The sequence below is a fragment of the Protopterus annectens genome, chromosome 9.part0, assembly GCF_019279795.1.
Source record: "Protopterus annectens isolate FY-2018-M chromosome 9.part0, PAN1.0, whole genome shotgun sequence".
Taxonomy (NCBI): domain Eukaryota; kingdom Metazoa; phylum Chordata; order Ceratodontiformes; family Protopteridae; genus Protopterus; species Protopterus annectens.
The window spans coordinates 982,495,429-982,521,644 of record NC_056743.1 but is presented as its reverse complement, the minus strand read 5'-3'; the positions used below and the strand labels follow the sequence as shown (position 1 = coordinate 982,521,644).

At 39.4% G+C, this 26,216-nt stretch overlaps 1 protein-coding gene across 1 annotated transcript in view; it reads left to right on the top strand.

The window, feature by feature from the left end:
* LOC122811712 (myosin light polypeptide 6-like) overlaps positions 1-18,759 on the top strand; it is a 179,236-nt gene extending 160,477 nt beyond the window's left edge. The window contains exon 6 of the mRNA XM_044083738.1: positions 18,503-18,759. Within this exon, the coding sequence (XP_043939673.1) occupies positions 18,503-18,531 (29 nt within the window). The 3' untranslated portion in view covers positions 18,532-18,759. The remainder of the gene's footprint in view (positions 1-18,502) is intronic.
* The last annotated feature ends 7,457 nt before the right edge of the window (positions 18,760-26,216 follow it).

Sequence of the window (26,216 nt, the reverse complement as noted above, 5' to 3'; positions counted from 1 at the left end):
ATCTCTTTGTATCTCTGTTTTGGTTTATGTGCTTTTTTATCTTGTGACTCTTCTTGGTGTACATAGGGTTCTTGGATATACCAGAAGCATTGGTGATCTTTGCTTAAGCCTAGACTAAAGGCTTCCTAATTTTGGTGCATGTATCCCTTTTTTTAATTTATCTACAGGCACTACATCTTAACGTAAAAGAAATACTACCACAATACAGGCTAATACCCTCCTAGCTTGCTTGTCAGTATTAGACCTCACTCTTCTAGTCCTACAGTGCATTTTCCTTTTGAAAATGATCCATACGTTTGCCTCCTTTTATGAAAAGTGTGGCATAGCTTTTTCTTCCTTTTTATGTGACACTCTTTTATTCTTCGGTGCTTGGCATGTGAGAGCCTCGCTTTGATTTCTGTAGGAATTTGATTGTGGCTATATATTATAATTACATTTTGACTTTTGGTCCAAGAAAAATGTCCACACAGCAGGGTGTTTGAAGCCTTGACCTTTTCCCTCCATTAGAAGCTAGAGCTCTTGGAAGTGGTTAAGAGTGCAGGCTTGCTAAAATATTGTCTCGCTACTGTGCAGAAAGTACTGCTATACGGCAGAAATGTATTGCAAGCCTGACAATCAAGCTGTTAGTGCGATTTGTTATGTGAGCAGCTTGGGCATGAAAAGATGAGAACCATTTTAAACTCAAGCTGACAGCGAAAAATGCTCAACTTTTATGAGAACAGATTGCGAAATATTACCTACCTAGTGTGATGCAGAAAAATTTGTACTGTATAGTAGATAGATGTAAGCTTTTAAGTTGGTAATAGCTGGTTTAGTGAGTGCAAGTTATTACTCTTACTCTTACCTGGTGAGAATAATCATACACTACAGAGTACTTCAGTTGAAGAGGCACTTTAGACATACTTAGTAATCTCTAGACTCCATCTCTTCTCCTACAAACAATTCTGTTTTCCTTCCAGAGCTAGTGGCCTCGTGGAATGCAGAGGAAAAGCCATCTGGAGGAATAAGTACACACACTGGATGGTTAAACAAAATTTATCCCCCCCCCCAAAAAAAAAAAGACCTTCATTGAATTATTACTTGTGAGACAGGCAGATTTACATTTATATAAAAGTAATTAAACTTTATTTGATATTTGTTAACTGGGATAGTCCAACTGGGTCACAAGAGCTGTTCTCAGCGGAGGCCCAGGGAAGAAAAGCTCCACAACTTTAGAAAATTACAAGACTTGCAAACTACAATGTATAGGTATACAGTGAGTGCATTCCTAGTTTAACTGTGACAACAATTTACACAGAGACTTTTATAAGCAAAATTAGACACAAGTACACAATGAATGCATTCTACATTTACCTTTAACACTTCACACGAAATTATACATTTGACAAGACTTCTCATACGGTGTCCATGTTTAAATTGGAAGAGTACTTGTGCTGTTTATAAGGAGGTAGCAAAATAGTAGTGTGGTACATTTTTTCCAGTCTTGACCATGCTTAATGATAGTGGGCATGTTAACATAATTGAAGGAGGTGAGCAGATTGTGTATTAGCCTGAGCAGATTGTGTATTAGCCTGGGGTTATGCATGTGCATAGCCATGATTTATTTAGGTGTTCTTGTAGGAAGGCTTTAAAGAGAGGTAGGCTAAGAGGGAGCCTAATGTTGGGAGGGAGGGTGTTTCAAGATTTAGCAATAGAGTGTTGAGTATAGGTTTTGATCTTCAGATCAGGGGGTGGGGGTCTATTTGGTTTGTAATGTGTTAGGTCTTCTGGAGCTGGACAGACAGTGGGCCTATAAAATCGGTTGTGTGCTATAATTAGGTATGTATATGAAAGCTGTTGTGTTAATTCTAACCAGTTTAATTCTTAGAATGATGAACAGTGATGTGGGTGGTAGTTGGAGTTGGTTGCAAACTTTGCAACTTTGTTGTAGCATTGCTATAATTTAGTTTTGTGGAGTTCTGCAGATTTGTTAGTATACAGGAACCATAAAGAAGTGATGGGAGCAGAAAGGTTTTAGCCAGGGTAGTTTTTGTTGTAATGGTAAGGAATTGTCTGTCTCTGTAGAGTATTCCTAGTTTTTAATGTTGTACATTTTGTTGAATTTGAGGGTCAAAGTTGAGTTTATTATCGGTTATAACACGTAATTTAGTTTCTTGAACAATATCTAAGATGGTATTGTCGGCTGTATAAGTATTTAGTTGGCCTGGGTTGTGGGTGGTATTTTTCAGGTGGAATATCCTACATTTTCTTTTGGGGGGGGGGGTAAAAAGAGTTTGGACTTTGTAAGCCATGTTTCAATTCCTGAGAGATTGTTGGGTTTTGATTAGTTTAGAGAAGGTACAGGAGGTCCGGATTAAGGTGGCGTCAACTGCATACTGTATTAATGTTCTTGGGGAAGAGGAGGTGTATAGGTTAGTGGTGAATATGTTAAATAGTAAGGATCCTAAGATAGGGACTTGGGATAGAAAGGGGAGAGTTGGTTTGACCATTTAACTGCTCATTTCCTATCATGCAGGCAGCTTTGAAACCACTGGAGTATGGAGGAGGAATGACCTAGGCTGGATAGTCTGTTAAGGAGCAAAGTGTGTGAAACGGTATAAAATGCTACTAGGTGACCTTTGTCTTTGGCTTGTTAATGGTGTTTGTAAAGGGTAGTAGTGCTGTGGATGTGCTGTGATTTGGCCTAAAGCCATGTTGAGTTTGAGAGAACAGGTTGTTTTGGAATAAATAGTTCATGATTTGTTGGTGAATAAACCTTTCCATGATTTTGGATAAAGATGAACAGTATTAATATTGGGCAGAAATTAAAGATTTCTGTGGATTGTCCTCCTTTATGAGTAGGTGTTATGCGAGATAGTTGTCATATTATAGGGATTGTGGCTTCAGAGAGTGACCTATTTGTTAGGATGTTGACTGGATATGCAATTGAGTCAGTGGCAAGTTTTAGGTATTGGGGTTGGAGATTGGCTGTCTGCTGAAGTGGAGCAGGATTTGAGCTTGTAGTAGTTTTGAGAGGTTGGTATGGGATAGAAAGTGAAAGTATTGTTGGAGCTATTTTGCTAGTAAATGGTATGGTCATGGGATTGATCTTTCTTGGGAGGTGTTGAAGTGTTGGTGTGTAGGTTTAGTTGTGGGTTACCAGAGTTTGTAGGGGTGACTAGGTCTGCTATGGATTTTATGACATGTTTGTTAAATTCTTCAGCAGTTTGTGCTGGGGGGTGCACTAGGTGAGGGGGGTGGTCTTTGAGTCTAGGTTGAGGAGGGTAATTAAGAGTACCACATGTTTTGGGGGGGTTGTATTGAAGCTGGAGATTGTTTACATTTGTTAACCATTTTGGTTACTCCATTATGTAATGTTTTATAAGCTTGGAGATTTTGTTGGGTTCTGTCTTGCTTCCATTTGTTCCACGTCTCTCTCTGCTTCATGAGATCAGTGCAGTTGGCCATTAAGCATGGGGGTTGTTTTCTTTACCCTGTTAGTCTGGCCCTGTACAATCAATTATTTAAGAAAGTAGTATTGAACAGCATCATTAAGAGGTAGTAATTTTAGGGGTGACCAATTTATTCTATTTAGTAGGTTGTCTAGTGTTTCTTGATGGAGTCTAGTGGTATTTGTTTTATATGGTATGTTCTTTTGAGAAGTGGGTGGTTGCGTGGTTGCTCTGATGGCAAGGGCTGGAAGATGATCACTTAGTAATGCACCTGCAGAGGAGAAGTTGGTTGGGTAGGATACAAGGATCCAGTCAAGGGTAGCATGGTTAGTGAAGTCTTATTGTACTTTATAGTTCAGTCATTAGTTGTTTAAACCCATAGGGATTTATATTTGTTTGGAGAGTTTACAGTGATGACTTGCCAGTTAATATATCTAAGATTACGGTTTCTAGTTTGATATTTTTAGTTGTCCATGACAGTATGTCTTCTAGGATTGGTACATTGTTTCCTAGAAGAATATAGATTTTTGTAGTCATTAAGATTTAGGGTATTATTAGTACTTTGGCATTAAGGAATTCGGGTGGTTTGTATGGGTTAGGAGTTGAGTCTGGCTAGATACAGGAGTGCTGCCCCCTCTAGCCTTCTTTGTTTGTCTAGTCTAAAGATGGCATAGTTGGGGGGGGGTATAATTTCAGTATTTTTTTTATTCTGGAGTGTAGCCAGGTTTCTGTTAGGGCTAAGATGTCTGGGTTGTATTGTTCTATCCAAGCATGCAAGGAAGTTTATTTTATTTTATAAGCTTCTTAGGTTCAGGGACTTGAAGTTAGGTTGTACATTTGGTCCAGGGTTTGGTTGTATATCACTACTTACTATTAATGTCAGTATTGGGCAAGTTTGCAGTGGATTGCATTTAGTTTTATGGTATGGATTTAATGTAGGAGGTAGGGGTTTGGTGATATTGTGGGTTTTTAATTTGCTGTTGGGGTTGTAGGGAAAGGGATAGTAAAGAAGTTGCGGGCAGATATTTGAATAATGCTTTAGTTGTTGGGAGATGTTGGTGGAGGATGTTGTGGTATAGATGGTATGGCTGCTTTATTTGTAAATGATGTGGCTGAGCTTAGTAGTAGTAATATTATAAAATGGAGAATGTTGGTATCTTATGTGGGGTGTTGGACATAGTGAGTGTTGGTGGGTGGGGTTTACTGGAGTATAGGACAAGTCTAATTGTGGTGCTTGAGTGGATAGGTTTGAGAGATGTTTTGGTGGGAAGTGATGTGATTTGTTGAGGGATGAATGTGGGTGAGGTCTGCATAACTAAGGATACGTTGGGTGGGTGGGAATGGTAGGGTAGGGGAGCAGAGTGAGCCAGAACAAAGCAAGGGCAAACATAGCGGGTTCGACTTTGACCCTCTTTGCAGCCATCTTCAAAAACAAATCAGTAAGGTGTTAAACAGTGAAAAAGCAAAATGATATGTTACTTAAGTCTGATTTTAAAACTGAGTGTAATGCCTTTAACAGTGAAATGCAACTTGGATGGAGTGAACACAGAAACAGAAATGCTTTACTGCACGGCTGTTTGATGACCATGGATAGTCTACTGTGCAATAAAAAAAATAGTGCTGGTGACTAGAATCAGATTTATCTATAGATGCAGAGCAGTGGTATCTGCTGAAAGCCACTCTTAAAGTTAATGGGATAGTTTACATTTAATACACATTTCAAATGGTTGACACATGTTTGAAAAGTGCAAGAGGATTAGAAACCAATCAGTGAACCTTAAGAAAAGGTATGTTACTTTGCACAGTCACTCCATACTGTTAAATTGAGGCAAGTGTAGACCTTGGTTAATTTTGCCATGCGTTTTTTAAAAGGATATAATAGCTGTGGTTTGGTACAGATAAAGAGGAGAGGTAATGGTATGCTATTTTATATATTTAAGTTTTTCTCAAAAGAAAATACTGTGGCTGGGGGGGGGCACTTTCTGGAGATGGTTATGCAACTGTTGCTTCCTGGTGATGAGCTTGTCGGTACAGTAGTTTGAGTAAGGATCTATACAGTAGAATGTACTAACACACTAACACTTGTTTAATTTAGTGCAATCAATGTACTTTACTGTCTAGACACTTGGAAGTTGGGTACCTATACTAGGTCAGTCTTTAGTTGCAGGACCGTGTCTGTGGGTGCCTGGTGCACGAGTGAGGTATTTTTGAGGTTTCCTCCTGTTATGAGGGCAGAGACCCTCTTGACCTGAGGGTTGGCTTAGTTTAATTAGTTTTAAGTTTATTAACATAACAAACATATTATATATATATATATATAATATATATATATATATATATATATATATATATATATATATATATATATATATATATATATATATATGTATATAGCTACATGTCGTATAACCTAAGCTACATTACATACATTAATTCCTGCCTTTTGTTAAACAAGAAACCTTAAGTCATCACTACTTACACAGTTATACATTTTATATAAATGAAAACAAATCACATCGACACACTCCTAGTTGCAAGCATTTTACATAGTTTACAATTTACCCAATCTTTCTTACTCAAACATTACATAGCTCATTAAGTCCTGCCGCCTTTTAAACCTTATTCCTCCCTTTGTGTATTGTTTCCACAATTCCTATTTTTTCCTGTGTAGTTTATCCTACCCTTTTCTAAGTATCCCAATTCCAGTCGATGTTCTTCGTGTTTCACTGTTGCAGTCATCACACTTGGGTTATCCCTGCCAGGGTAGCCCTCAGCTGGCTCAAATACCAGAGGCTTAGTATTTCTGCGTCTGTTGCTAAGGCAGCCGACGCTATGACCCCAGTCTTTCTTGCCAAGGAGCCCGAAGAAGAAGCAGTTTGCACGAGTGCCGGTCAGCTGCTACCTGAGTTTCGTCTTCTGAATTGAAGCTGAAGTCTTCTAAAGCTAAGGGGATCCTTTTTTCTTGCACTAACCGATGTCAGAAAGAGTTAACAATTGTCTCGCCTGTGGAAAGCAAATACCACACCGAGACTTTCATTCTTACTGTGTCACTTGCTTAGGCCCAGACCACGACGTTCCTCACTGTCGCTTTTTTGCTTTAATGCCGGAACTATACGTAGTCAGGCCCTTACTGTAGCTAGATATTCTTGCTTACAGTCGTCTAATTCCGATATGGCTTCGGTAAGCCATCTGACAGCAGATCTTCCAAAAAAATGTAAGGATAGAGACAGAATACACAGGTCCAAACCTACAGACGATGCTTCCGTTAAGCTAGTAGTCAATTCTCCGGTCCTCAGTGTGGCCCTTTCGCAGCCCCTGATGCCTGCTTCTGTGGATTCGCAGGCCACTACCGAGACCCTTTCGGAGTCTGGTATGCCACAAAACTCCTCTTTGACACAGGATTCTCTGGTTGTCTCACCCTTGGATGGGTCTGGAGCCGCTAAGCAGGCACCAGCTTCTGAGGAAGTACTTTGCACTACCAATTCTCGACACAAACTGTCAACAACTTACGCATCTACCGTTCTTTCGAAAACTACCTGGCTTCTAAGGCCCAGGGTGCGAACCACACTCAAGAAACAGAGATGACCCAATCTTGGGCACCTGCTTCCTTGCCCCAGTCTCAAATGCTTAAAATGGTGTAAGACCTTATGCTGATCAGGGGAAGCCAAGCTACCCCTTCCAAAAAGAAAAGAGATCTGTCCCCAGAAGTTTTGTCTGAACAGGAGTCTGATGACTTTGATGCATCTGAATATGAAGGCATGAAACCCCTCTCTGCTTATGAGGATTCTGATGCAGAGGATTCCATTCCTTCAGCCTCTCCACCCGATGACTTTTCCTTTGGGGAAACTCTTCATACCTTATGGAGCATTTTCAATGGGAATGTCAGGACGACCCTCAGTCTAAAAAGAGACTCGGAGAATTCTTGGATCTTCCACAGTACAGACCTCTGGTCATTCCCCCAGTCCTGGATGTTGTGGACGATGTTTTCCTGGAATCCAGTTTGACTCCTGACACCCAGAAAACCTGACCGGTATTAGAGTCCCTGACTTGCACAAATTCCTTTTCAAAAACCCTACTGCTGACCCTGAGGTAATTTCTCAAGGGTCTAAAGAAACTAAAGCAACCTCTGCTAAGAATCCCACCCTCTCAGATATGGATTCCCAAGCACTAGACAGATGGGGTAAAAAGTATACACCTCTGCTACTCTTGCTATCAGAGCACTAAATTGCCATTTCCATATGCTAAAATTTTAGCAACATACCATGGAACTCCTCGAACAAAAAGTGTTTTTCTTTCCTGCTTGTGCAGAATCTAAAGAGTTACAAGAGTTAATGCATTCTGCAAGTCAAGTGACTAAGCACACCTTACACTGTGGTTTTGATGCCCTAGAAGCTTCTTGCAAGGCATCAGTCACCGGTTCTGTCCTTAGAAGACCTGCATGTCTTAAGGAACAGCCATTGGCCAGACCATGTTAAATCAAAATTATTGGATGCACCCTTGCACAAAGACAACTTATTTGGCACTTAAGGCAGAGGAGGTCTTAAAAAAGATGGAAGAAAAAGCTAAATCTATGCAGACAGTTGAGGATTTCCTACAGGTCCAGCCTCCAAGGTTCAGCAGGCATTGCCCCTCCAAGGCACTGGTCCTTCCCTGCTCCCACCAGGTAAGTTCAGCCCAGACCCCGGAGAAGCAGACCCCCCAGACAGCAGCCGCAGGAAATGCAGAGATCTAAAACAGTGGAATTCCTCCACTTAAAAACCAGGGAGTTCTAAGCCACCCCCTCATAGTAAGAACTCACAATGACTTTCCTCCCCCACCCCCTCCCTCTGCCCACCTGCACAAACCCTTATGGGGGAAAACTATCCTTTCATACAACCACCTGGGCCACTATTACCAACAACCGCTGGTTCCTCTGGGCACATTGCTTTAGATTGGTTATACATCACAATTTTTATCTCAACTCCTATCCTAACAATTTAGTAATTGAGCATCATCTACTTCTAACTTTGGCATATTTCATATTTCCATTTGCATCTTTTCTTGATTTCCATGTTTCTGTGCTCTATACAGACTTATGTATAGGATTTCCAAAATATTTCTAATACCGCTACGGGATCTCGTTACCTTCCTTGTTATAGGCTTCCTAAGCTTGGCGATGGCCCTTTCTTCTTTCTGTTGCCCTTTGCTCCACTAAGTGTTTGTGCTCCACTGTTATCAAAAAACAGTTGCTTAACAACAATCGTTCTAAACTCATGCACATTATTGAGGTAATCCCTTATTTTCTGATTAGTATTCTGCAGTTGACCCTCTTCTTGTTCTGTGCAATTCCCCCTAGTCTGTAATACTTTACCATTTGTCAGTCCCTCTTAATCATTCTTTAGTTATAGCTCCCTTTCTTTTATTTCTACCTTCTTTTTAAACTTCACCTGAATTTTATCCCACTCCCTAACTATATTTTCAGAAGAAATTTCTATCCATTCTAATAGCTCCTGAATAATCTCCACTACCCATTCCTTAAATTCCTTTCTTTTTTCAACAGGCGGGAAAGTGCCAGTCTCTCATTTTTATTTCATTACCCTGTGTTTCTACTTTAATCCGCAGTGGTGGTGCTACGGTAGCGTTGTCGCCTCACAGTAAGACGCCGTCCAGTTCGATTCTCAGCTAGAGCGTCTTGTGTGGAAACATGCGTGAATGGGTGTACCTTCGTTGAAGGTTGTGTCAGGGCTGGCGACTCGGCACGTAAAAATCTACTGCCAATCCTTAGTGGACAGGAGTTCCGCTGTGGCGACCCCTAACCGGGAAACGCCGAAAGACCCAACAACAACAACCGCGTGTTTTTACTTTGGTTATTATTGACCCATGATCTGAAGTAGTTATTGGGTGCGTATCAAGACCTTCAAATTAAATCCACATGTTCCTGTGAAATGTAAATTCTGTCTAGCCTAGCCCAGTTTTCTTATCTTAGGGAATATATGTAAATTCACTCCAGTATCCTATTATTGATTTCACTTCCATGCCATATTTTCATAAACATCTTCAAAAATCTAACCTCCTTTGTTATACTTTCCCTTCTGGGCCCCCTAGATGCATCTTCACTGCTGCAAATCAAGTTCCAGTCCCCACCTATAAGTAATATTCCTTGCTGAAAACTGATTTCTCTCAGAATTTTCTTAAGCTCCATTACAGCAGTTTTAGGAGGAATAGAAATATATGCCAGTGTAATCCTTCTCCCTTGCCAGTAGCCCCTTAGCACTACAAGTCTGCCATTGTTTTTTTTTGTTCATCTTCTATCAATATTGGTGCTCTTCTTGCAATTAAGTACTCCCCTTTTCCTTTGTCCCAGGTATTCCGCTGAATAACCATCCTGAAAACCTGTGTGCGTCTCCTGAAACGTAGCTGTTTGCAGTCATTTTAGTATAGTTCACTACTTTCTTTTTTGTATTCATCTGTGAGACTGTTGACATTTAAAGACATTGCAGAAAGCAAAAGTTATTCCCACCTTTTATACATAACACCTTTTTTTGTTAAATGTCTAGTTCAAGCTTTTGTGTTGCATACATATTGTTTGACAGTCGAACTTTTATACATTTGTTTCTTGTCATATCCATTTGAGCCGGTCACATTTTTGCACCCCCATTACCCCCTGAAACCTATTAACATAATACTAACACAAAGGTGTTTACAGTGAAGTTTTACCCTCCTAATAGGAACAATTAAGTCCCAAACTGACAGCCACACTCACTGACTTGTGTTAACCCAAAAGAAAGGTTAAACATGCTAAGACACATGATGCAGCCTGTGCTTCTGAATGCTAACTGCTTTTGTTGTTTCTTTATAGCTGTCCCAGCTGGGAGAACTTAATGCTTTCAGAGAACATTATGTCCTAGCCAATTTCTCATTTTTTTCACCTTCAGCCATTTACTTTCCACCAGCTGGTAGCTAGTTTCTCTATCAGATGTCTCCATGGAAACATGAAGACCAGCTGCAGAACTGCTACTGAGCATACATGTTTTTGCTGGAAAAAAACTCAAAATATGCAATATTCTTTCTCATTTACTTGCTTACTCTTAAAAATTGTTACTAAATCAATCTAAGGTCCTTAATCCAGTCATTTCCCCATGCAAGAATGAGAAAAAGCGCATTAATTTTTCTTCTACCATGCTCTCTTAACCAGGCTTTTTTCATTGCATTACCTACATTTCTTAAAACTGAACAAGAAAGAGAGATGTTAGACAGCGGCACATGTTTACAGTCCCCATTACACTTAACTGAGAACTTTATAGAATGCAAAGAAAACTTACTACAAAAGTATTGCTAGTAAGAAAAATGTATTTACTTAGTCAACTTTCTCCCTGTTCCACTCCCTAAAGCATTTTTAACATTTATTGACATGAAGTGGAAGCATATGCTTTAGAGTCCTCCACAAGTCCAACACATTCTGAAAAGATCCAGTATATCCAGATTTTTTTGTTCTGTCATATTTCACAAATATAATTATTGCATTGTAATCCCACATTAAGTTATTGATTTTATTACTGTTCATCTCCCAGAACCTGTCGCTGCTTAATTTCCAATGTACTTTGTTCTGATCAGCTCTCAGGCTCCCTTCCTTCACTCCAACATTTTCCATTGAAACACTGGAAAACATTTCACAGGTAGTCTCTGTGGTCTTACCAGAAGAACAAGAAGCATAGTCTCTATTTTGCAGCACAGTTTTTGTTGGATAAACTTTTGTATTTTCTCCTTAGCATGTACTTCATCAAAAAATTACTTTGTCCCCCAGGGGAGAATACTTTGAAGATAGCCGGGTACAGCAGTTTGAATCCCCCTCCTGCGTCTGAACATTCCCTGAATAGCGGAATAAATTTGCTTCCTTCTGCCTAGTGTACAATGAGTAATCATTCTCCGCAAACACTTTGCTGTCTCCCTCCCACTTTTAGTACTCTGCCTGCCCTTCTGCCACAGTTTTGTCAAAATCAACTTCTGCTAGTAGGACTGCATCTTTACTATTAAAGATCTAGGTTCCTTTCTCATAGCCAGGTTTGGAACATACACACAATGTTCTCTTTCAGCTAACAACTCCTGCTGTGGAATACCAGTCCAGTTGCTTACTTTCGTAAAATTAATGCAGTCTGTTCCTTCCAGCTTCTCTGGTATAGCTGAAAATCTCAGGTATTCTCTACATGTTCTGTCCTCTAACTCTCTTTTTTGAAACGTCTCTTCCTGAGCAGACGCCTATTCATCCAACCTTTTCTTCATTTCAACCTCTGATTTTTGCAGCTTTGTCACCTCATCTGAATATTTGTTTAAAGTTGGTTCCATTTTTCCCAGCCTTTTGTTTGTGCTGATATACTCCCATAAGTGTTTCATTTATTTTAAACAGATCTGTGTGCAATTGTCCTGCATCTTCCTGTAGGTTACTGGAATTCATGTCTGGAGGTTGCATTGCTTTTTGCTGAACAGCTGCAGAACTTTCCCTAGTCTGTGTTTCTTCCTCACTTTTTGTAGCTGATTTTTTTCCAGGTCCACTGTATTTTTTTTCCTGGCATCCAGGCAGTACACTTACTTGCCAATTACTGAAATTTGCCCATAAACACAAGTCTACTGGCCTGCTCTGCTTAGTTTCTGTTTTCACACTGGGAGAGCTAGAAATAAGCTGTTACTCCGTGTGCAGCCATCTTGGAAGTCCCCAGACATGTGACATGTATTAAAGGAGATTAAGAAATCTGCTACTAGTAAATCCTATATGGGTAAGCGACATCAACTAGAAAACTCTTTCCAAAGTAAGAGCTGGGATCCTTTTCAAGCCTAGATGCCACTGGTTCTACAATATGTGTCCCTACCTTTTCTATCCAGCCTCCAAGTCAAATATTTTTTAAGAGGTTCTACATACCTATCCACTTCCTTGGAATCTTTATTTTATACTGGAAAAACTTCATTTTTTCCCAGTTGAAATGGCTAATGAAACTGATTTGAAGTTCTTATCTTGGAAAACATTGTATTAATTGCTCTGACTTTTTGCTGTAAGAATATCCAAGTTACAGGCTCTCATGGTTAGTCGGTCTTACCTTTCAAAGGTAGGCCAACTTTGAGGGCAAACTCTTCATGTATGCCTAAAGTGGTGTTTAAAAAAAAAAATGAATGTTCGCTGTAAGGTATCAAAGGCTGTCCTCCACTTCCCTGTATAGTTCGACTTCAATAAGCGATAATGAGTAAACACAACTTTATTCCAATCAATAAGCGATGAGTAAACACAACTTTATTCCAATCAATAAAACACCATAAAGTACAGATTTAGCCTGCTTTCATCTCCTCAAGCGGAGACTTCGTCAGAATTATCTGTCTCACCCAATTCACCCATTTAAATAACATTACAATACATCCTATTGGCTCCCACACACATTCATTAAATAATTAATTAGATAAAATAAATTAAATATGTACTTTATGGTGTTTTATTGATTGGAATAAAGTTGTGTTTACTCGCTATCGCTTATTGAAGTCAAACTATATAGGGAAGTGGAGGACAGCCTTTATTGATACCTTACAGCAAACATTCATTTGGTGGTTGATGGTGATAAAAAACACCTTTATTTGAATCATCACTTGTGATATAGGCAAATTTACATTCATATAAAACCAATCAAACTACACTAACAAACATTAAACTTCACATATATTGCTATATTGTATAACCTAAGCAATATTACATTAGTCAATTCCATTTTTCTAAACAAGAAACCTTTTCAGTAATCATCACTTTACTACATAAGCAGTCATACAATTATATAAATGAAAACAAACCACACCGACACCATCCCAGTTGCAAGCATTTTACATCATAAACCATACTGACACACTCCCAGTTGCAAACATTATATATCACTTATCTACCCACTCTTTCTCACCAAAACATTACATAGCTCATCTAAGGCCTGCTGGCTTTTTAGGCCTCATTCGTTCCTTGTATGTATTGTTCCCACAATTCCCATTTTTCCTATGTAGTTTGCTCCTACCTTTTCTAAAGATCCTGCTTCTAGTTTTATTTCTGTTACTATATTCACTACTTCCAGTATAGTTGGTTTAGATTTTGATTTCCATTTTCTAGTAATTGCTTTTTTTGGCAGCCACCATTGTTACACAAAGGAAGACCTTACCATGTCTAGGCAATTCTGATTCTGTATCATAGCTCAGAAAAATCATCTCCCTCATTAGACCAATCTACCTACCCAGCATCTCTGATAGTGCATCCTGCATGGCATCTTTAAGTCCGCCAACTCACAGCACACCCAGAAAATATGTTCCCAATTACCTCTTTCTTCCCCTTCACTCCTCCAATATTTACTGTCTACCTGAGGAAAAATTCTCTGGAGTCTACTTGGGTTATAAAAATATCCATGTAAACATTTCCAGGCAAAAATCCTAACTGTTCTAGATTTTGTTGCATATTTGGGAGACGTACATATGCATATATCCTCCCATTGTTTGTTTGTGAATTGCTTATCCAATCCCTCTTCTCAATTCTTTCTAACCTCCTCTGATTGATTTATAGTTGTCGTGCAATATTTTATATGCTCTATTAATTCCTTTTTTTTTAATGGCAGTTTCTTTTCTAGATTCTGTTTTAAAAACTCTGCCAGTGCTGGTCTTTCATTTAGGACCCCCCTGTTTCTTTCTCTGCCTATACTATGCCTTCCTTGTCAGGGATTGATATCTATCTCTAACCTGCAGTCCAAATAAACTCTTGGCATCTTCTCATTCTATCATCTTTTCGTCTGTCTATTTATTTCCTACCAATACCTTGGTTCCTTTGCCAATTCATCTCCAATAAATTTCAGCCCCCTGTTGCCTATTGTCTGTGTCCCTAATTCCACCCATCCCTATCGGCAGAATCTCCTTTCTCCGTTCCCACGTTGGTTTAGTTCTTAGAATACTTGTGTCTGAAGTGGTTTGAGTTTACTTTGAGCCAGACTGTTCTTCTCCATTTTCTTTCCAAATTAAAAAAAGGGAGAAGTAATTTTACACACTGGATGCCCACAGACAAATTCGGTACTAAACTGGCAGGACAAAAAACCTTCAGGAGATCTGATCAGCTGTTTATTTCCCATTAAGTTAAGAAGGTACAGTGTTAATATTGGTCCTCCCTTGCTTTTGTATTTTATACTCTCCATAACAAGTCGCTTCCAGGCAAGGTCACTGCTAACTCAAACCAGGTTTTTGGCTTCTGTGGCATTTTGGAAAGTTGTGGGCTTGAAGTATACTAGAGGCAGCAACTTGGTTATCTGAGCACATCTGTGCAGAACACTACAAATTAGATTATTTTATGCCGTGATGTAGACATTTTTAATTTTTCTTTTGTTGAAGCACATTCTTAGCTCGCAGGCCCTTACTCCTGAGGCAAAAAGCTCTGGAGGTTTGAGGCACTAACGCCAGATATTCACACAACTCTTTGAGCTGTTCAGCAATTTAGTAAAGGTGTAGGAACAACCACAAGTTGCCAAAGAAGAAAGAACAACAGGTATATCCACCGCACACTTTATTGTAACGCTGACGTCTCGGCCACAGCCTTCAAGGAGTACAAAAAATATATATATCTGTCAATAAATCAATTAACTCAATCAATCAATTGTTTAAAACAGAATTAATTTACTAGCATTTTCCAATTAAAATCTTCATTAAGACCTTCAGGGCACAAAGTTTTAAACTTGAGAATATATACAGCTTCTTTATATAACTATTGTTGCTTAATGTTTAAATCACCATATTTACCACATTTTATTTGTTCCAATACACAACCTTTTAGACCTTTAGCATCACTGTTATGGAAGTTTAAAAAATGCATAGCCACTGGACTGTCTATTTTTTTTTTGTAAATATCCCTCACATGTTCAAGCAGTCTTGTTTTAAATAACCTCTTTGTTTCACCGATATAAAATTTGCCACAAGGGCAACAAAGGGCATAAATTACACCTTCTGAATTACAATGAAAACTTTCCTGAACTTTAAAGGAAATATTATTAATAAATGAAAAAGATGAAGTTACAAACTGACATGCTTTGCATCTGCCACACTGATGTGTTCCAATGCTGCCAAGCTGTTTAGAAATGCTGGGAAGGGGAAAACTAAATTTACTTTTAACTAAAAAATCCTTAATATTCTTTCCTCTTCTATATGAAAATTGTAAATTCACATTTAACCAAGACTGAACATTGTTGAGGGAACAAAAATATTCCCAAAACTGTGTAAATAACTTTTTAAATTCTGATGTAAAGCATCCATATGTGGTGACTAAATATAAACTTTCTTGTTCTATTTCATTTGTTTTATTTACTTTATCATTATTATAAATATTACTAGAAAATGAGAACTTAGTTTTATTGCTATTCTTGCTACAAAATTTATCATAACATTCAGATAACAAATTATTACCATAGCCTCTACATGCAAAGGAATCATAAAGAGATTTAAGTTCTAAATCAAAAGATTCTAAATTGTTACATAAACGGAAAATCCGCAACATTTCACCATAAGGCAGTGAGCTAATGGTATGTGGAGGGTGCCCGCTGGTAGCATGGACATATTGAATGCCACCTGCAAATTTCTTATTAACTGAAGAAATCAAATGATTGCCTTTTTTGATGTTTAAGACAATGTCCATAAAGGGCATAGTAGTACCAATTTTAAGTCCTTCAAACTGTAAAGAAAATCTATTACAATTTAGGTCCAACACAAACTGATGAAGTTGTGTAGTACCACCATCTACCAAAAAAATCAAGTCATCCACATACCTGAAATACTTCACTACATCTTCATGAAAAAATTGATGTCTATATATGTATTCAGTTTCAAACAGGCCCATTGCCAAATTAGCGTACATGGGGGCAAAAGCTGCCCCCATGGCTGTACCCTGTTTCTGACGATATAATACATTATTAGTTAATAAGAAATTTGCAGGTGGCATTCAATATGTCCATGCTACCAGCGGGCACCCTCATTAGCTCGCTGCCTTATGGTGAAATGTTGCGGATTTTCCGTTTATGTAACAATTTAGAATCTTTTGATTTAGAACTTAAATCTCTTTATGATTCCTTTGCATGTAGAGGCTATGGTAATAATTTGTTATCTGAATGTTATGATAAATTTTGTAGCAAGAATAGCAATAAAACTAAGTTCTCATTTTCTAGTAATATTTATAATAATGATAAAGTAAATAAAACAAATGAAATAGAACAAGAAAGTTTATATTTAGTCACCACATATGGATGCTTTACTTCAGAATTTAAAAAGTTATTTGCACAGTTTTGGGAATATTTTTGTTCCCTCAACAATGTTCAGTCTTGGTTAAATGTGAATTTACAATTTTCATATAGAAGAGGAAAGAATATTAAGGATTTTTTAGTTAAAAGTAAATTTAGTTTTCCCCTTCCCAGCATTTCTAAACAGCTTGGCAGCATTGGAACACATCAGTGTGGCAGATGCAAAGCATGTCAGTTTGTAACTTCATCTTTTTCATTTATTAATAATATTTCCTTTAAAGTTCAGGAAAGTTTTCATTGTAATTCAGAAGGTGTAATTTATGCCCTTTGTTGCCCTTGTGGCAAATTTTATATCGGTGAAACAAAGAGGTTATTTAAAACAAGACTGCTTGAACATGTGAGGGATATTTACAATAAAAAAATAGACAGTCCAGTGGCTATGCATTTTTTAAACTTCCATAACAAGTGATGCTAAAGGTCTAAAAGGTTGTGTATTGGAACAAATAAAATGTGGTAAATATGGTGATTTAAACATTAAGCAACAATAGTTATATAAAGAAGCTGTACATATTCTCAAGTTTAAAACTTTGTGCCCTGAAGGTCTTAATGAAGATTTTAATTGGAAAATGCTAGTAAATTAATTATCTGTTTTAAACAATTGATTGATTGAGTTAATTGATTTATTGACAGATATATATATATAGAGATGCATTTGTATGTTTTTTTGTACTCCTTGAAGGCTGTGGCCGAGACGTCAGAGTTACAATAAAGTGTGCGGTGGATATACCTGTTGTTCTTAAGTAAAGGTGCCCTGAAGCGTTGGAAGCTGGCCCAGCTGTGTTTATTGGCAGGATATAACTTGTATTGCTCAAACTGCTCCTAATATTGATCTATTTGAATATCCACTGTTAGTGTAATTTAACTTGCACAGCTTTGCTTTCTGAAAAATGCTTTGTGATAATGCACTGTAGTAAAAGTTGAGTTTTTCTTAGGGTGGTTCTTGGATGCTGTTAGGAAGGAATTTAATGCTGGAGAGGTGGGCAGCACAATGGCATGGTGGATAGCATTATCCGCTTACAGTAAGAGGTTCTTCAGTTTGATTCTTGGCCAGGGTGCCTTTTGTGCGGAGTCTGCATGTCCTCCCGTTGTTCACGTGGATTTCCTCCGGGTGCTCCGGTTTCCATCCACATTTCAAAGACATGCAGTAGGTGGATTGGACACTAAATTCGCCATAGGTGTGAGTGTGCATGCAAGTGTGTGGTGTGGAAGAAATACAGGACTGGGATTAGCTACCTGGTGGTGTAAACCTTGGCTCTAGACTGCCACTGTTGATGACACCTTGACCCCATTTGCAAAAATGGAGAAAAAGGAGTTGTGCTTGTAGTTGTGACTGTATGGTGAGATCTGCTTTAGAGGTTATGTACGCTGAAGCAGTGACCTGGTAAAGAGTAAAAGAAATAGCTGTCTGTGTAAGTTACAGGTTCTGTTTTAAGTAGTAAATTGGCAAAGTAAGTGGTTAGGCAGCCCTCCTTTCCAACAGTTTTTTTTTTTCTCTCCTGACTTGTGTAGTAAGAGATTTATCAATTTTTAGCAGGTTATTGTCTGAAATGAATTTTAAAGTATCAATGGTGGGATCTCCCTAAGGTATTTAGAGTTTTTTCTGCTAAATTTCCTGTATGCCTTTTGTAGTCCTGGAGATAATCTTGTAAATAATGATTTATACTTATTTCAGAGATTCTTATTTTTAAATACTGCTCTTAATTGTTTTGTTTAAATCTGGTCAAGTAACTTCTACTTTTCTCTTTGTCTCCCCAGAGTTTGTTCATATGGTGTTAACCAGCTGAAAATCAAGATGTTGACCTTTCTGTATTTGGTACAAGTGCCTTTTCTATCATAAAGAATAGAAGACTTTCTGTATGTCTATAAATCTTTTATTTCCAGTTTAAAGCCAATAAGTGGACTACATGAGGGCTTGTTTGTTCTAACAATTTTGCTAGACTTGGATATAAAATGTGGACATCCCTCTTCACTAAACTGCTGCCATTTTGCAATAAAAGACATGTAAATAACAATGCAACAATTTTTATTTCTGTCTGGACCTGATTATTATATAGATTCTTCTACCAGTCATGATTCTTGCCTCACTTTCTGCATATACTCTCTGCTGTTTGAAATCCTTTACTGGCTACCAAATGGTCTGGCTACCAAATGGAAAAGTTTTATAACAAGTCTGAAGGCCCTCTCCTAGTTCACATTTGCTAGAGGTGTAGAACACCTGACAAAGCTCACTCACCGTGCCCTTATCTCTCAATAAGGATCACACCAGCTGAAAACTGTGTTCCCACTGTGGGCTAAATGAGCTTTCCATTTTAAATGGATGTAATAATACCTTCCTTCCTCTCCTTTCCTACATAAGGACTAGTTGGTGATAGGGATGAACTATTCTTACTGTGACAGGAGTGCATATTATATAATCTGTTGCCCTGTAATGACCAGGTACACACACACACTGCTCCCAGGATTTACTGGGTACAGTTGTAATTGGAGGTTATGTTGCAGGACTGTGAACTGCCCACACAACATCCTATGCCAACAGGCACTTGAGCAGTACTGCTACCCATATCCTCCATACTGCGAACTCCACCCTCTCTTCAGATGAAGGTATGCTGGTTTCCACAATTTCTGTATCCCATTAATAGTGAGCAGTTGTGTGGTCTGCCATTTGGTCACACTTTGGCTGTAGAATCATCCTTTTTGTTAATCTGTTGTGTACAAATATGCTGCTTTATAAAGTGGGATAGATCCAGCTTTATGTATGGAAAGGGATTATGTTCCATAAATTGACTGCATGTCATTTGCATTGCTACTACTTGTAGCTGTTGCATATGGTAAGATTATGTGGGAGAGAAAAAAGTACTCTTCCCTTCCTAGTATGTTCCTGCTTTAAAGGTGCATAATAGAATCAATCCTGTTCTGTAGAGTGCGTGTTCTGGGAGGTCACTGCACAAAATGACTGTACTGTTTACTAAATACATTGTCTAAGCTACCTTAAGCTAAAATTCTGTTGCCTACTTATACTAAATTCCTCCATCCAGCCTCTCCTTGTAATCTGTTGAGGTTTGCAACGTGCTACATCTCTGGCAAGAGGACGTCACCATCTCATTCTTTTGATTTTAGAGCAGCAGACTAAGGCTATCGGGTGTTAATGAGCTACTTAATGAGCTACTTCCTGTGGTAGAGATTTCTGATTCCCTCATTTGCCTACTTTGTGACCTTGCGCAGGTCACTTAACCAGACAGTACTTTGGGACAACTGAGAAATTGGGCTAGGCTCCTAAATGGTCTCCAGGACTGCATGTCTATTAAATGTCTGTGAACCAGTGAGACTTTTCACTTTGATTTTGAGAAAAAACTCGTGCTCGGATAATGCCAAGCAGCTTACCATGTGGGGCAGAACCAGTCCACTAAAAACTGTATATATATATTTTTTTTTACTTTTGATGTTTTGCATGAAAAAATAAGACTGGGCTCCTTGTAGGAAGTATGAGTCCCGTAAAATTTGAAAAATAGATTTAGCAACTTCCTGTTACTCTTTCGAGTAGTTTTTTCCAACATTGGTTGAGGTGGGGGGTATTCTGCTTTTGGACTTTTTGCCTATCACAGTAAGGGAATGCTGCAACATATATGACAGCTTGAGTTAGTATATGTTCTCCTTTTCATTCTCATTCAAAGATAGCAGTAACCGTCTCTGAACGTTCAGGTGCTCCAAAGAATGTTCCTGCAAGCACTACATTTTAGACATTTTGTTTTAGTGTCACTTTATATTAGCTGTTTACTTGTGTAGTTCCCCTGGTAACAAAGTGGGCCACTTGCTTTAAGCCAGTGTTATGTGCATGCTTAGCTCAGAAAATACCCTTTGGTTCTTCTGCAGTCCTGTGCCTCACTGACTTAGAGCAGCTAACGTGAACAAATAATTCTTAGAAGATCATGAATTATACTGAATATGTAAGTTTATCTGTTATTTGCCTTTGTCAGCAGTGTCTAGTAATGCATTCTCCTAATTCCTGGTCCATCCTCTTAGGATGCTTCTTTGGACAATGTTGAGTAATTCTTGTATAACAAGAGTGGCAAATTTTCAAATGTATATTTGGGGGAGATTCAGATGTCTTGCTGTACACTGCAAGGTGAGGAATATTTTTTAAATTCTGGCTACGGATTACATAGAGGTAAAGGTTAATACTGTAATATTTATTGTCATATGTCTGAACATCATATCCAGACTTTAAAGCGACTGATAGAAAATACAGTTGTGTAAGTTCCAGTTACTCATAACAATAGATGTTCAAATTTGTCACTGCTGCAGTAACATTTAGGCTGTATGGTTTGTGTCTCAACTAAGACACAACCGACCAGCTTCCAAAACCTCTGGCTCTCTCCTCTGTGCATCAAGACAGCCCACTGAGAGAATGATGGCTCGATTCAATGTAAACTCTGAAATGACCTTTTTTACTTAATGACACCCTATCATATGGAAGACCAGATAGGGCTCACCCATCCTAAGAACTTACAACTCGTAATCTTTTTGCAGATGTCACAGCAATAAGAACAGTTTCTATGTAATTTACCTTAAATCGGCTTGCTGCACAGGTTCATATGGAGATGTGGATAACTTTTCTAGCAAAGTTAAGGTCCCTGGAAGGAACAACCTGTTTGCCTGGTAGCTTTGTGGAACACTCCTTCCAGAAGCTGTCTTAATAAAAACATTGAAGAAAGTGGAGGATTTATGGGGAGGCATGCTGAAATGACCACAAGATATACCTTGATATAGGAGTACGAAAGGTCAGATGCTAATAACTCACAAATATTTGAGCACTAGTGGTGCGTAATTCCTGATGGGGACCATGGTTATTGGCTGGTACCAACTAGTAAATCTACTTGCCAATATAAGATTTTGTAGAATTAGGCTTTCTTGATGTCTTTAATACCTGCTGCACATCCTCTGAAAAGAGTTGCTTAAACAGTATTAGAATTTCATCATCCAGACAGTTGAAGATCTTCATCAGAACTTCCCTCTGTCTTATGTTAGTAGGTCCAGCTCGTGTGAAAGCTTGTAGTAATTATCTTTGGCCAATTCCATAAGAAGGGAAAATCAAGGTTGTCTTTGCCAAAAGGGGGGGTTACCATAATTATTTTTAGAAAGTTTTTCTGAGTTTTCAGAATTACCGTAGATATCAGTGGAAATGCATAACAGAATATGCTCATCCAAGGGAATGAAAAATCTGATATCTCTTCTGTCCATTCCTCAATGGTTAGGTATTCAGATCCAGCTTTGGACACTCCAGGGTTTGGATCCAAAGCTCAGGTGCCTCCCCTTACCCACAATCCTCACTACACATCTGTTGACCTCAGATCTTGTTTCCCACTCATTTGATCAAGACATGCTCTCCACTGTAGGCTCAGTGTATGTAAGCTAAATGCAAGTCTCTCAAATTTTTTGAATCCTTTACTGGATTAATATTTCTGCCCTCTTCCTGTTTCCTTCTCTCTTTACCAAAGTTTAAAATCTTAAGTTATCTTTTAGCACCTGACTGTCTCTGCCATTCACCTTTAGTGATAGTAGTATTTCTCGTTTTGGCATACGTTCAGATAAATTTTCATAATGGCATTAACTTTGTGTGTGGCTTGCTTTTTATTTATTTATTTATTTATTTATTTTTAAGTTTATAGTATTTGCTGTTTCTTGGTAACTTTCAGTATGTCCAACAAACCTGCCAGCTTCAAAAAATGCATGTCATGTAACCACAAGATCCCAGATTCATACAGTGTTGGAGCTGCAAATCTGGACAAACAGTGCTCCATCTACACTGTTTTCAGTCCTCGGGCCATTATGGAGTGTAGGAACAAGCTTGTATCCCTGCTTGGATACTCTTCCTTTCCTCATCCTTCTGTGTTTTGGGGATTGAAAGCCTTCAGACAGACATAAGGGGGACAAAAAGTAATGACAAGCCAAAGGAGAAATGCAGAGTCTAAGAAGCGATATCCAGACTACTGTTTAGCTTCTTCGGCTCCAGCGCCAAAACTTCAAAAATATTTGGATCCGACCTGTGTGCCAGAGCCAGTTTCTGATCCAATACCTCTACAGTACTGGAACCAAGATTTTCACTAGTCTATTTTTCCCAGACTTTTCTCTTTTGCTACAGGAAAGTACTTTTCATCAGTCCTCCAGGCCCTCCTCCAGTACCTCTTCTTCCAATCAGTGCTTACAAGAGGCTATCCAAAGCTGATGGGGGTAGATTGAGGAAGCTCCTCAGGACCCCACTTCAGCTGAGAATTCTTTTGGCTTCAGTCACTGTCAGACCCATGAGCCTGGGTCCTTCCCTTCATCTCATTGTTGCTTTTACCCCGATCTGCCACTGAGATTTGTAGCCTGTGGTCTTGTTTTCACAGGGTTTGTCCTTGTCAGATCCGAAAACCCAGTTGTCTTGGAACTATCTGGTCTGAGAAAACAAGAGTTTGAGTGCCTCAGATACTTCAGCTGTGAGACCTTTCTGGATCAGAGTGGGATCTGGAGGAACAGGATCAACTCTGCTGCTTTAGGAGCAGTCTATCCCTCTGAGCCTCAAACTAGATGGTTCGGTGATGGTTTCAGAGCCAGGCCGGCAAGATATCTAGATCAGTCCGGCATGGACGCTTCAACTCAGTCCAGATTAGTTCTCCCTCTGCTTCAGTATTTGAAGCCTTCAAGAGGGTACTGTCTTTCTAGTGAATGGACTTCCCCTTCCCCACTTAGGTCTGTCCATCCCTCATAGGATGCCTTTGAGTCCTGATCCTGCTCATTCTGTCCCATCAGGACAGCCAGCCCTATCAAGCCATGAGACGGTTCACTTTTAGGACTTTCATTCCTCCTAAATGTCTTCTCCGGTGTATCCTGTGGTAGAAGCTCCTTTTGAAGTATGCGTGCAAGAAGAGGCACACTGACTTCCCCTCAGGAGTTACTAATAAAAGGCACTTAACTTTGAAAGGGGGAAGGTCTGCCAGATGTCTCATTTTGAGAAATTCTCAAACTCTTTAGACAGAGGGTGGTCCTACAAAGCCCCTTCTCAGAAAATTGTTTCTCAAATTTTTGAATTGGTCCAGGTGCTTCTTGAGTGGTCCCTCCTGGGGTTGACATGGTCAGCCTGATCTCAAAATGAGCATGGCAGGAACTGTATATGGCTGAACCTATCCCACACAAACATGACATTCTTGGTATCTCCCAAAGATCACCCATATTGCATCAAGGGTCCTACCATTGATTCCATGGTGGTGGTGGCCACCAAAAAAGGAGCTTGTCGAGGAGAGCTCCTATGTCCATCCCTTAACAGGGAGTCCAGGATGCTGGACATATTTTGGAAGTAGGTTTATTCTTCATCTATCTTTTTGCAATGAGGGTGCTGAACTGTCACTGTCTGGAACACATGATGTTTCCGGAGGGATTTGACAAAGGAACTCTGCAGATCTCTCTCTTGGTCCATTTCTGCAGAGGACAAGTAGTCTGACTTGCAGTTGACCATTATCTAGACAATTTTGAAAGTTTTCATGAGTCATATTTCTTACACCACTGAAAGAGCTCTCAAAGCTGGAGGGACCAGCATAACCTAAAGAAGATACTTTGTCATTGTGTGACTTTATGGAGCACTTGGACATTCATTGTTAATGCCTGTTATGATGGCTTGACACTCTTCTGGAGAGCTTCTTTAGGCCCGAAATAAGCAAGTAGGGGGAAGACCCTTTCTGCTGTAGGAATAAGGCTTCTACCCCCTTCAGAGGCCTCTCTAGGAATCAGAAGGGAGGGTGAAAGCTGTGGTTCCAAAAATCTGAAGGATTCTCTCCTGACGCTTCTTGAAACAGGGCCTGCATGACAAGGCAGGGGATTTCAAGTGGTGGATGTTGCCTCTGTAGCATAGGTTGCCTGCAAAATCGAGACTTCCAGGTCCTTTGCCAGTGCCCCTGAATGGTTTCCTGACTGACGCATTTTACAGGAATTTGGGGGCACCTATTTCTGATCCCCAAGGTCTGAACATTGATCAGCCAAGATGTATGGGTGCAGAAGATCATAACCAGAGGCTGTTTAATTCCTTTCATGCTGTACCACCATCTTCTAGAAAAGTTCCCCACTGTTCCCAAAGAGCAGCAGTTTTAGACAGACAAAAGTTGCTAGATAAGTTCTCCAGGAGGTCCCCAGATGAATATGGATCCAAAACATCTTCAGGATTCTTTTTGGTGCCGGGGAGACCTCAGGACAGATTTGTACCTCTCATCTAAATCAGTATGTCAGACAAAATAAGTTCTAGTTGGTCACGGTACAATCCATTCTCCTGTTTGAGAAAAAGCGATTGGATGTGCTCAATGGATGTTCATGATGTCTATGAAGATGGATGGGTATGACAGGAGGTTTCTCTGCTCCCAGCTAGGAGCCAGTCATTTTCAATTCAGAGCTCTGCCCTTTAGTCTTGCCACAGCCCCTCCAGTTCAAGTGTGTAGCAGTGATCATAGATCACCTCAGACTGCGGGTCCAGGTCTTCCCCATAGCTGGACAACTAAATCACCACCCCATCAGTAATCTTCTTATCCAACCAGGGACTCCTTGTTCAACTTTGCACCTGACTGGGTATCATAGTAAACTCAGCCAAGTCCCTGTTTCTCCCAGTTCAGACAATGGAGTTCATAGGTTCTCGCTTGTATATGAAGTGTCAAATTAGCAAAACTGCTGAAGATCAGAATTGCCACTGTCCACATCCAAGACTTAGAAAGTCCTTTCCTGACAGAAGACATCAGTAAGAATGATTTGCCTGTCATAGGATCACTGGCTTACTTCCATTACTTTAATTCCTATTGCCAGATATCACATGAGAGTTCGTCAGTGGCTAATCGGTCATCAACCCATGAATTTCCAGAACATCTCATGAACTTCTGCAGAGCACACATTCAATGATAGCTTAGGTTCCTGAGGGTTTCCCAAGGTCAACCCTTTATTCTCTCTACTCCCAAGGCCAGGCTGACCACAGACACCTCCCAACTAGGGTTGGGGGCATTACTTGGGGCGGACCGTCAAGGCATGTGGTTCCCCTTCAAAGGCAGTCCTCATATCAACATACTGGAAGCACTGCTGGCCTTTCAGGACTCCTTCCCTTTGGGAGTAATACCCATTCAGCTGGAGTTGTTGGCAGTCTAGTACATCAACAAGGAAGGGAGAACAAGTTTGTACCAGTTACGTTGAGAGGTTATAACAGTTTAGCAGTTGGTGACATCTTCCCACAGCTTTCTGGTAACAATTCATATCCCTGGGAAATCCAATGATCTAGCAGACAGGTTGTGCAGGACTATCCTCCCTCAAGAATGGTGCTACAATCTGACTAGCAGAGCAGATATTCTGACATTTATTTTATTTATTTATTTATTTTACATTTGTTGACCGGGCTGGTCCAACTGGATATATGTCCATTTCAGTGGAGATCCGGGGAGAAAAGCTCTGCACATCAGAATAGTAT